Source organism: Orussus abietinus, unplaced genomic scaffold (assembly GCF_000612105.2).
Source record: "Orussus abietinus isolate OABI.00-Male unplaced genomic scaffold, Oabi_2.0 scaffold31, whole genome shotgun sequence".
NCBI classification, from domain to species: domain Eukaryota; kingdom Metazoa; phylum Arthropoda; class Insecta; order Hymenoptera; family Orussidae; genus Orussus; species Orussus abietinus.
In genome coordinates, this window is record NW_019394774.1 from 822538 (window position 1) to 834280 (window position 11743).

The 11743-nt window shown below is 47.0% G+C and overlaps 3 protein-coding genes across 4 annotated transcripts; 1 reads left to right on the top strand and 2 right to left on the bottom strand.

Moving 5' to 3' along the window:
- Window positions 1-3745: 3745 nt before the first annotated feature.
- Window positions 3746-6894, bottom strand: LOC105698652 (pro-resilin). The gene is made up of 2 exons (XM_012423086.1): window positions 6767-6894; window positions 3746-5397 (listed from the first exon to the last, which is right to left on the bottom strand). The coding sequence occupies exons 1-2, from the start codon at window positions 6782-6784 to the stop codon at window positions 4873-4875; spliced, it is 543 nt and encodes a 180-aa protein (XP_012278509.1). The 5' UTR covers window positions 6785-6894; the 3' UTR covers window positions 3746-4872.
- A 2431-nt stretch (window positions 6895-9325) lies between these two features.
- On the bottom strand, window positions 9326-10822 carry LOC105698648 (immediate early response 3-interacting protein 1). Of its 2 annotated transcripts, XM_012423075.1 has the most exons (5): window positions 10737-10822; window positions 10486-10549; window positions 10005-10181; window positions 9709-9810; window positions 9326-9651 (listed from the first exon to the last, which is right to left on the bottom strand). In XM_012423075.1, the coding sequence occupies exons 3-5, from the start codon at window positions 10093-10095 to the stop codon at window positions 9596-9598; spliced, it is 249 nt and encodes an 82-aa protein (XP_012278498.1). In that variant the 5' UTR covers window positions 10096-10181; window positions 10486-10549; window positions 10737-10822; the 3' UTR covers window positions 9326-9595. The 2 variants fall into 2 exon arrangements, with proteins under 2 accessions (XP_012278498.1, XP_012278499.1); XM_012423076.1 differs by lacking the exons at window positions 10486-10549; window positions 10737-10822 and adding an exon at window positions 10332-10432.
- On the top strand, window positions 10395-11653 carry LOC105698647 (beta-1,3-galactosyltransferase 5). The gene has a single exon (XM_012423074.1). It carries the CDS (start codon window positions 10421-10423, stop codon window positions 11510-11512), a length of 1092 nt encoding a protein of 363 aa, XP_012278497.1. The 5' UTR covers window positions 10395-10420; the 3' UTR covers window positions 11513-11653.
- The last annotated feature ends 90 nt before the right edge of the window (window positions 11654-11743 follow it).

An 11743-nucleotide genomic window follows, 5' to 3' on the forward strand; every position in this document is an offset into this window, starting at 1 on the left:
CAGGAATTTTGGCGATTCGATGGAACCAATTCCAGGAATTCTTGCAGGCCGCGCGGTGCCAAGCAACTCGGAGAATTTACCGGCCATACATGCCCGTACATGGCAACAAGGTGCAATTTTCCGAGGATAAATAACTCTCTGAGAAACCACGAGAGTTGGCCTAAACCAACTGTGGTCAGTTGGACGTTAAATCACCCAGACACACATCGCGGTCTTCGGCGACTCCCGATGATTTAAGGCCGCCGCAAGATTTTCACCGACTGCAATCAATTGTCATCCACTCCTCCTCGAAAACATCTTGCAGCTCCTAAAATTGAATGTCAAAAGATGTATGATCACCATTAATATACTCCATAAAAAAAAAAACAACTCTATAAAACAAGACCTGGAGGACCGACCAAGAGGCATCGGTTTCCCCGGGTCGAGGACCTCGCTTTGCAGACCCTGAAGAGCGACAAACAATCAGGATAAATTCTTTTGCTTCTTTTACAATTTCTTTTATCAGCTGTTAAATCACCGAGACAGATCGCGGTCTTCAACGACTTCCGATGATTTAAGGCCGCCGCAAGATTTTCACCGACTGCAATCAATTGTCGTCCACTCCTCCTCGAAGACACGTTGCAGCTCCTAAAATTGAATGTCAAAAGATGTATGATCACCGTTAATATACCCCATAAAAAAAAACCCTATAAGGCAAAACCTGGAGGGCCGTCCAAGAGGCATCGATTTCCCTGTTTCGAGGACCTCGCTTTGCAGACCCTGAAGAGCCTACAAACAGTCCGGACGTGAAGAGGAAATTCCGATGGCCTCTGGATCTAGCTGCGAGGCAGAGCTCATTACGAGTCCAGATACATCAATTTACATCGAAACACGTTCTCTTAGGTCCGAGATATCGAAGGGGCATCGAAGACGTTACGTAGGAGTCCCATCACCGGGAGAGAAGACTCGCGAGGAAGAAAGTAACTCGTCTATTGGACGTACCGGATAGGAGTAAGTCTAATACGGCGCGGAAGATTTCTAGATTTCGAGATTCCAAGATTTTCAACCGACAGTTCGTCGAGGTGAGCGTCTTCCCGTGGAGGGGGCCTCGCCATCAGGAAGAGAACCCTGGGATCACCGAGAGCGCTTCCGTGCTCTCGCGGTGAACGTAATCGTCATAAGCCTCATCGTTAAACTTGGAAAAATGTGACGCTATCTTGTAAGAAAAATGAAAAATGACAAATTTTGTCTAGCGAGTCATTCCATTGCGCTCCTCATTGCCATCTAGAAGCTTAGAAATGTAATGAAATACGCGTAAATGCTTGTAAATCGTGAATTAGGGTACCTCAATTCGTGTCGGTAGCTTCTTTTCGACTTCCCCTTCGAGTGAGAGGCGTACTTAGGCACTCGTTACAGCCAGTCACGGCAATGTCCAGTCTTTGCACCTTTGGTGCACAATTGGCCTCGTCATTGGACATCGTGTCGGGGTAACACGACTCTCAGGGACGACGGGGAAACGCTTTCTTCGTCGTGGAATTGAATTATTCCTGAACTCTTGGCCTACTTTCGGGGATCCATGACCCTGGTTAAATGCTTCTCGATGCAGAAATCGGAGTACAAGGCGAGATGGAGCGAAGGTCCGTCTCTGGCATAGCGAGTTCCATGTAAATTCGACCCGGCCAAAACGACGCGCTGTCCGTCGCCTCTGTGAAAGGGAAAACACTTTCCTCACCGGGGAATTTAATTATCCCTCGCTGTGAACTCTTGGCCCACTTTTCGAGATCTCCGACCCTGCACGCAGTGGAATGACATCTAACCGGCACCAGAATTCAGGTAGCCTGTAACAGCAACCACATGTAAATACGAGATACCGGTTCCGTTGACACAACGTTTACTCCTAAAGATACGACAAGTGTACCTGCCGTCGAGGCACGCTAGAAAGTACCTCGCTAAACGTCCTGATTGTCACCCGGGTTTCTTGGAAACCCGAAGAAATTACCTGGGAATTCTCGGAGAATTCTGGAAAATTCCAGAAATTCCATTTAACCCAACAGTCTCTCGGTCTCTTTCAGCGCCATGTTCTCTCGGGGACCATTTAAGGCCTAAAAAAAAAGTTTTAATTAATAATCTTCAGAACCAAAACCTCAATTTCTTGAGGTCTTCTTAATTTCAGCATTCTCTTCGTCCTCTTTCGGCGTCATATTTTTTAGACGACTATTTAGAGTCTGACAAAAATTGTTAATTAATAATTAGAGATGGAAGTTGAAGGAGGGGAAGCGAGGCATTGTTACGGGCATCGGGTTTCGAGATCTCCTCTCATCTTTAACGACCGCCTCGGCGGGCTTCCGGTAATTGGGGCGCGCTTGCCCACCTAGGGTACATTTCACGGTTCGCACGCCTTTAACGTGGATTATGAGCGGGGCTCTTGCAAAATTAAGTCGAGAGTCCCACGATCCCACGGCTGACACGTCACACCACTTTCCCTGGTCCGGGAACGCGTCTTACGTCGCGCCTCCCCGAGACAGGAAGACGTTCCTCTGCGAGCTATTAAATCAATTTTTCCTGATTTCCTCAGCCCCGATATCCAATAACCATCTAATTCCTCGCTTCCTGCCCCTCTCAAGCTTCCTAGAAAAATTTTTCAACCGCACATTACCTCTCATTTTCCATCCTTAAAATTAAAAAATGCAACATATCTCACTGCGTAAAGAGTACGTGTTTTAAGAGGTAAAACGTGTTATGTCAATCGGGACGAAGAAGCGGTACATCGAGTACCTGTTCCCGAGGTAACAAAGAAGTGAAATCACGATAATGCACTTCGGCGTGGTTATTAAGGTGAATTACCCGACGGGTGTACCGCGTGGGAGTCCTCGAGAAAGGAGCCCATTTGTCGGCCTGAATCATCCTGGAATAATCTCATGGCCCCCGTTTGGTCCCGAAAACGCATCTTGGATCTCGGACACATTTCCTTTCCCCTCCAAAAAAACTGATAAACCCAAGATTCACGAGGTCGAGTAAAATGCCTAAGGCGTTCGCGTTCCGCAAGGTGCTGGACGTGCAGACATTTCGATGAGCAATTCCTTCCATCCCGGCCGTCTCGCGTAAACCTCCAACCTTTTCGCGTCTTTTCCTCCGGAATGTCGATTAGATCGGCCAGCAACCTGGCTTATAAATTCCGGTACCATTATCCTCGATACCCTATCCCGAAGAACCGCACGTGGTGGTCGGAAATGAGCATCGTTCTTAAGCATCGTCACTTCCGGGTCGCCCACTCCGATATATCACCCCACGGAAAGACCCGGGACCATTCGTTTTAATCTCCAGACGTCGATTTCTCCAGGAGGCTGGGATGATAAAAATAAAAAGGCCCCCAAGGAAAAGAAAAAACGGCCATAGGCCTGGGGCCCGTCCGAAGTGCTTCCTCGAGTGGAGCCTCGTTTCGCAATCGCATCTCATTCGGAAAAGGCCATCGCGAGAGAGACATCGGTCGATTCTCCTCGCATCCGAGTTAATGCTCTCCCGGAGGAGGGTCCAGCCAGCGGCCGGTTCGGAGTGAAAGGAGAAAGGCGTCGGGTTCTCGAAAAATGGTTTCGCCTCGAAAAAAACGGAGCCGAGACCCGCGGCGAGCGTAAAGCGTCTGCCGAGATATCTGGCGATGCACCGGATGGGTTAAAAAAGAAACGAAAAAGAGCGAATCAAGGATGAGGACTCGCATCCTGCGCTCGGCAACGGATGAGATCAGTGTAGACTGGTTAACGGTGGCGACGTGTTTTTTTATTTTTTTTTTTCTACAAAAAGAAGCCTTTATACAAGTATAAAAAGAGTATACGTGGTTAAAAGGTAGTTACGATAGGGTACAAAAATAGTGTATATGTATGGGCGCCTCGGAGCATCCCTCTCGGCGGTCGCGGTTCTCCAAAATGGCGTCGGGACGAAAAGCGACCGCCTCGACGTCCCCGAGCGAGGCTGCCGGCCCTCGTAGGTCGTGCCAAGTGCGGCGCACGACCTCTCGAAGGCCCTCGGCATCGTTCGGCGACTCTAACTAAGCCTCCGCTTCCGCATCCGGTTCCCTAGGTGGACTCCAAGGGTGGCGCCGAGAAGGCTCCTCCGAGGCGCGTGTAGAGTGTGTTAACTCCGTACTGACGTGTGGTATCTCTGTATTTACAAGAGGCGCTTCGCTGCGCCGATCACATCTCTCTCTCTTTCTCTCGTTCCTCTCGTCCCTTCGATCCTGGCACGGGCAATGACCACGTCCGTGATCTCAATACGTGGTCTTGGAAAACGTCCCGAGTGGTCCAGATTTCAGCAGCCGACCCGACCGCCGACGTGGCCGGAGAACGACACGAGCAGTCGGAGATCCACTCGGTGGTCCTCGAAGTTAAGGTAATCGGATCCGTCGTTAAGTTCGGCGGAAAGGATCCATGAGTCGGTGTAAGCGATCTGGCATCGCGTCTCGAATCATTCCACCCTCCGGCTGTCCTTGTCGTTCGACTCTCCCGGGAGTCTTCTGGTCTCCTGGCCGTGGGTCCTCGAACTACAGAGATATCCCGTTTCCAGGTCTTCCTTCCAGGTGTAATAAAGTACCCCACGCGCATAGTCGAGCCTCGGAGCCAGGGAACCAAGTCCTCCGGGTAGAAAAATCAACCTACTCGGTATGATTCCCAGCAAGACCAGGTCTTGTCGGACTCCGAACTCGACTATGTTGAAGGGATCCAGGGATCTTCAAGCTCTTCATCTGGGAATCCCCTCTAACCCCTGTCGGCGGGTCGGTCGACCCTCGCTCCAGCTCCGGACGATCCGCTCGATGTTCCCCTCGCGGTAGCCGCAGTCGTGGTCCAAGTCGTCATCGATGTCCTCTTCCTCTCCCACCTTTCCTTTCTTCGGGTGCCTCTTCTAGAACGGCGCTCCGTAGCTGCCGGAGGGCTTGCTGGGCGCTCCGTAGCTGCTGCTGGGTCCGCTCGGGTAGCCGCCAGGTCCCTGGCTCACCTGGTTGAACTGAGCCACCTGGATGGCCTGTCGGATCCCTTCGAGGTCGATGCCCACCACCCTGGTCTGGTAGCTGGGCACGCCGTAGCTGGAGCTGGGCACTCCGTACTGCTGGGACGGCGCTCCGTAGCTGGAACTCGGCGCGTATCCGCCACCCCCGAAGCCTCCGCTCTGCTGGGCCTGGGATTCCTCCTTCAGCAGAATCTGTCGGATCTGCTCCAACAGGGCTCCGTCCACCGATGCACCTTCGCTTGTCTGGTAGCCCGTCGACACCTGCGTGTACCCTCCGCCGCCGCCACCCCCGAGGGAGTACCCGCCGCCTCCGCCACCCCCGAAGGAGTAACCACCGCCTCCTCCGATGGGCCTATTGTAGTTGTACCCCGACACCGGCGGCTCGGCCAGGACGAGCCCCGCCATACCGACTACCAAACACTGAAAAGAAATTCAAATCGTTAAACGAGCTCGATAAAGAATTATTGGAAAATAGAGTTGTACTCGTCGTCGTTCGCTTTAACGATCCCAGCATGATCGATTTACTTGGAAATCGGTGAACACGATTTTAATCTCTTATTATGACAGACAATGGGATACGGTAACAAGTGACGTTCCGCCTCAAAAGTGTTCCGGTGGTTTCCAACGATTTCCACATAATTTCGAGCGTTAAAATAAATGAGTTCCTGAGTGAATACCCCCTCGCATCCTGGCTATCGGCCAATGATTCGATCTAACGCGGAACTGGTCCCCATCACCGATCGATTGGGTCACCGATCGATGGCGAAAGTCTCTCCAGATGCGAAAAGTTCACTTCGCTTTCGTTGCGAACGAATGGTGAATGATGGTTTTGTAGGGTGTATTTAATTTTGAATATGGGGAAAACGTTGCAGCGAAGTGACGGAATAGGAGTGCAAAGGTCGTTGTACATTTTGATTGATTCCTTGGTACCGCGTAATGCTAATGATCCGACATGCCGGTGTTGTACTTGGGTACTTTCCTCATTAGGAGTTTTTACGCCGCGGAACATTTTACTTGTCGTCTAAATAATCCCCCCCGGGAGCGCGTAATTACATCCAATCACGAATTTTTTTATTCGAAGCCCTCGCGACGAGAAAGTTCCCGGTGCAGTGAGGATGCTGCTTTGCCCGGGGGCCTTCAATGGGTCAACAGAAGTGACCCACGTAAAGGCATTTATTCCCGCGTTCTCGAGATTTAATCGACTTCGATTACTTTTCCCTATCACCGTCGAGCCTCCGGGCTTTAATCCACTAATTAACGGCGATTTCCTAGCTTCTACTTTCCGAACGAATAATATTCCCTCGTCTCGCCTCTTTAAAATTCTCTCCCTTTAATCTTTGTTACGAAAAATCCCCTCGATCTCGAAGAGTGAACTCGAACAGGAAATCAGCCGGAAAAGTAACCTCGCGTAGCAACCGGGGAAACGTACCTTAAAAATTGAATCTTGGTTTTAAAATGAATAATGTGTGGTGATAATGTAAAATTAATAATTATAAAAGTGTTCGGTAACGAGGGTAACTTCCTTTTCCCGGATTCAAAGGTCGAAGACGAACGCGGCTAACTCCGGGACGAGTCGGAGGGTCCGGTCCCGCGAGAGTTCCACTTCGGCCCGGCCGGCTAGGACCGCGTCCGGCGGAAGTGGAACCGCACGGTTTCCCGGTCCCTCTCGACTGACCACGTGCACCCGCGCACTCGCCCGCACTCGCTCGATCTCCCTCGCTCTCCTGCGGCCCCGCGTCTCTCTGTCTCCCTTACTCCCGTAATGAATGTGGAAAGTGTCTTGGCTTACCGCGATCAGAGGTTTCATATCGGCTTCTGTGACGCCGCTCAGTCCTGTGACTCCGCGAAAGGTGAACCCAGGGCTTTTATATCCCCAAGAGAAGCAGGGGGATGCGTGGGGATCTACCGAAGAGGAGACAGGAGCCTCTCGAGTGAGAGTAATTCAGCCAGCCGGCGATTCCCTCCCTCTCCGTTCCTCCGGCTCTCTTCTCCGCGCGCGAGAAACCCGCCGGCGCGCCGCGGCGTTTCTTTTCCGCGGGACTCTTCTTCCTCCGCGGTCGTATGTCTTTTTTCGTTTTTTCCTTCGCTTTTTGTCCCCACGGGATTGCGACACGGGCCACGGACCTTCGGAAATCGCGTCCTAGACCTAGAGGGGCCCAGGCTTTCGCGCCCGTGACGACATCGTCATCGAGATACACCCGCTGGCGGAAGCTCCGCGACCTGGCGCCTCGCAATCCCAGGAACGTTTCAAAATGGCGCGCGCTACTTTCTCCCCTTTGGCCTGGTTGCCCAAAATCCGCCCGGATTAATCGCTCATGTCTTAATAGATGGATTTACGTGCGCTCTTATGGATTCGCGAGCATTCATCTTCCGGATTGCTTTACTACGGAAATTGCAAAGTAGTGTCTCGATCGGGATTTCCAAAATGGCCGCCGTTTCCCGTGACGCCTCGACCTCTTGGGGACCCTTACATAATAAACTTTTTTCTTTTTTCGTAAGGCTTTACAGTGTCACAGGTCGCTTCTCGCACACTCTTTCCCATGTCGACACTGTCCACCCATCAGTCTGACGTAATATTTTTACAAGAAATGAATCAGCTGAGGATGGAGTCGTTGGTCATGAAACTCGCAAGTTGGGAATGTTGTATAATAGTTGGACAAGGTCCTGGAGGTCGCACCATGTTTATGCGATCCTCGGGTGAAATTTTCGGAATACTTTCTGCGTCACGTCGAATCTTGTTAAGTCGTGCATTCGCTTGCAGATGGAATGCGAATTTCATGCTGGATTGGGAATTTACGCGTTGCGTCGAGCGTAATGAAGGTACGCAGCGAGGACTACCTTAGAATCGGATGATTATTTCAAGATGGCGCGCACGCGCAACTTTCTCCCCTACGGCCTGCTTGCCCAAAATCACGCGTGAAGAAAAATGCGTTATTAATAAGGGGAATAGTTAATCGGAACGCGGAGGATGAAGTATACGTTTACGGTGCTTCGGATTTAAGCAGGGCCTTCTAGGTTATCTGCCCCCCGGCGAGGCGGCCAATTAGTCGATCGGATTTCAAAATGGCGCGCGTAACGTTACACCCTAGGGCCCCGCTGACCCAAAACCTACAAAAATAATTACAATATGTTACATTAGACAAACTTAAAAAGAAATCACGACAATTTGTTACATTTTAATTAACGTATCGGCATTGTCGTTTTTTCTTTTCTAGGTCTGTAGGAATGAAGTACAATTAAATCCGATTAAATTCGTGAACTCCTTTTTAAGGCCATCGAGAAGCAAAAGACTGCTCTCGACCGTAGGACAACCGCCACGAAACCTGCTGTCGTCCCCGACTACAAAAGGAATGAAACGCGATCGAATTCTCGTCTCTGGCCGGGTTAACGGAGGAGCAGGAGGAGAAACTGACGAAATATCGGGACTTACTCTTCGATCTCCCGCACCTGCACCCGGGTTACTCGGTCAAGATGGTGGACCTCGTCACCGACGTCCTTGAAGGGAATAAAAACCGTCGTTGCTCTCCACATTGCGATTTACATAACGTATCGACCCGTCGACGCCATCCTGTCTTTAATTCTCCTCTTTTGCGCACACGCAAATATTTCTTTAGAACTAATTGTTACGTGTTAGTCATTATTCTGCATTAATACAAAATTCGTTATTGAAAATACAAGCTCGTAGACCGAAGTGAGATTATAACGCGAGTCGTTAGATAATTTACCGCTAATCCTAGAGGCTCGTCCGTGTACATGTACATCGGTACATGCACAGAGAAGAAAATCAGGCCATTTGTATACAAGACATGATCGGCGTAGCTTTAAATTTGTGAACATCTTGTTATTCCAAAGACATTGGGCAAAATCGTCGCGTTTGGGATGCCACGCGAGTTCGCCGTGATAAATACCACCGCAAGGTAAAATAGAACGGCATGCTGTGTGTTTAAAGAATTGCCAATAGCTCGCGTAATGGCGTTTCTCCTTCGATATTTCCGAGCACATCTTCCCTACGATTTTTTCTACCGTGCTACATTTGACCAAAGTATTTTATATTCTTAAGTAGTATAATACCACTGTATAGAAAATTCGTCAGTGCCTCTCACCGGTCTCGTTCACCACAAAACATGAGAACTCTGCCTCTCTTTAGAAGCCTTTTTTCTCCGCACATGAGACACGTTGAAGGAACTTCATGTCTCCATTACGCAAGTGCAATTAGCGCGTAATGGGACGAAATTGGTTGCCTCTTTCACGAGTGATTTATTTAACATTTTTCAGTCATTACTTTTATAGCCCATGAGTCACGCCTTTCAGGGAATAGATCTTAATACTTTATGGAAGAATCGGTTCGAGCGTTAAAAGTACTTCCGGAGATCTTTTATTTACATATCAACAATACCAAATAATCACATTCCATTGATTCTTATAAATTATACGTTTCGAAGGTACACTTACGGTATAAAGATCTAGGTTTAATAAAGTTCACGTGAAAAAATAACGTTTACCATTTCAAACTTAATTGTACTTAAGATTATTTGGTTTGGAACTGTTACTAACGAACAGTTATTCCATTTTTATCACATAACATGCGAACCACATACCAAATATCGTTCTTATAACTTCAACCAAGTATCAGCTTCACGACGATGGTCAAAATATTCAGGAATATCAATGGAACTGTAAGAAAATAATAACTGTGTAATCACATAAAATAACAAACACCGAAATACTTACACTTTGCCACAGTTCTAATCGACCGCACAAGATTCAATAGTTGGAATTTGATCGTCGGTGCTTCTCCGAATCCTTGAATGTTCTGTTGTGCACCCCAGCCAACTACAGGAATAAAAATAGTATAATTCGACCATTTCCATTGACATTATAATATTTGTCAAACCAAGAAAATAAAAAGAAAACAGTTTCAACACCTAACAGATTTGTACCGCGTCGTGACATAACCTCTTCGGCAATTGCAGCACATGTTTATAATATGATATACAAATGAAATAGAAAGCGTATAGGATCAGTACCTTTTACAAGGAATCTTTCTTCGTGTAGAACGCAGACAGCATTTAAACATAAAAGAGAGGCTTCGAATAAAGTCCACAACGTAAACGCCATGACAACTTTTACATCCACATCCACTCCAAAGCTGGCGGTCGTCAATGGATTATGGAGAAATGGTACGCTTCATACAGCAAAACTCCCTAGACATAACGTAAAAATGACAATGCATTTCATTTGTTATTAACATTTATTGTGTGTGCTGGGATTCCAGTTAAAAAAAACGGTAAATAATCACGGATTATGTGAGAAAAAGAACAAGAAGCCGAAATAATTCAAATGAAGTGTCGCACCTTTAAAAGGATTCTTCCCTGTGAGAAATTAACCTATCGTTCCATGTTATCGCAAAAAGTAATGTACAGTTATTATAAAATTTCTGGCAATGTCTTTAAAATTTGGACTGCCTGCATTAGTCCTGAGCACTATTTTTGTGATTCTGTATGTTACCATTGTGGAGAACAACTTGTCAAAAGTGGCCCCAAAATCTCAACTTGTACACGCTGCGTTGCCTCTGTCGAACACAAGCAATTTATTAGATTTGAGGAATTTTAAATATGTTATAAATACTGATTGCAATACAACATTCCTAGTATGGGTTGTAACGTCATATGCAGGTGATCCTGCGGATCGTAGTGCCTTACGTCGAGCATACACTGAGAAAGAACTGCAAGCGTTAAAAATAAGAAGAGTATTCTTACTTGGTACATTAAATGACCAATCCACAGAAACCACTAAAGTCTCTCAATCAGCAATCCTGGATGAAGCCCATAGATTCAGAGATATAATTCAAGGTAATTTCATTGAAGCTTACCACAATTTAACGTATAAGCATTTAATGGGACTACAATGGGCTGTAACGACTTGCAGCCATGCTAGATACGTCATGAAAATGGATGACGATATTATTTTGAACTTATATTCCATATTGGACAAAATTCACTTCATTGCACCTAGCGATGCACTGATGGGTTATATCTTTAAAAACATGGTTCCAATAAGAGAGCCCAACAATAAATGGTACGTCACCAAAGAAGATTTTTCATCCGATGTTTACCCAGAGTTTCTATCTGGCTGGTTATATGTGGCTGGATTAAGAACCGTGTCATTGTTGGTTGAGCGCAGCCGACAACATTCCAAATACTTTTGGATCGATGATGTTTTTGTTACCGGTATTCTTAGGCAGGAATTAAATATAGACATGAAAGACATTCATGAATCATACGCCATGGATTATAGATATTTAAATTGTTGTATCAAAGGAAAGAAGAAGAAATTGAAGTGCGAATTTGACGTCGGGCCCAATGGCGGAGATACCGCGCTACAGGTAAAGTTTAAAGAATTTACAGAGTTCTGTCGTTTCACTTGCTCTGTAAGACCTGCCCAGCTTTCCGTTAAAAATACTTGCATCGTGGCTTACCTAAAGGCAAAGCCAGGGAAAGGTAGAGCGCAAGTACAACCTTTTAAAGTTGTATAATTGTTCATACTGTACATAAGAATATTTAAGTATAAGTCTTTCAATTTTAAGACTGGTTACCTATGTCCATTATTTTTATAAAAGTTTCTATTTATACTTTTGATACCTTATAAAGATTATATAAAATACCTTCTAGCCCTCTTTTTATAACAATCAAGTATGACAAATAAATCTGTATTTTTTAAACACATCCTCCACCTGGTTTCTTCTGATCATAATGAAGAGAAAGCA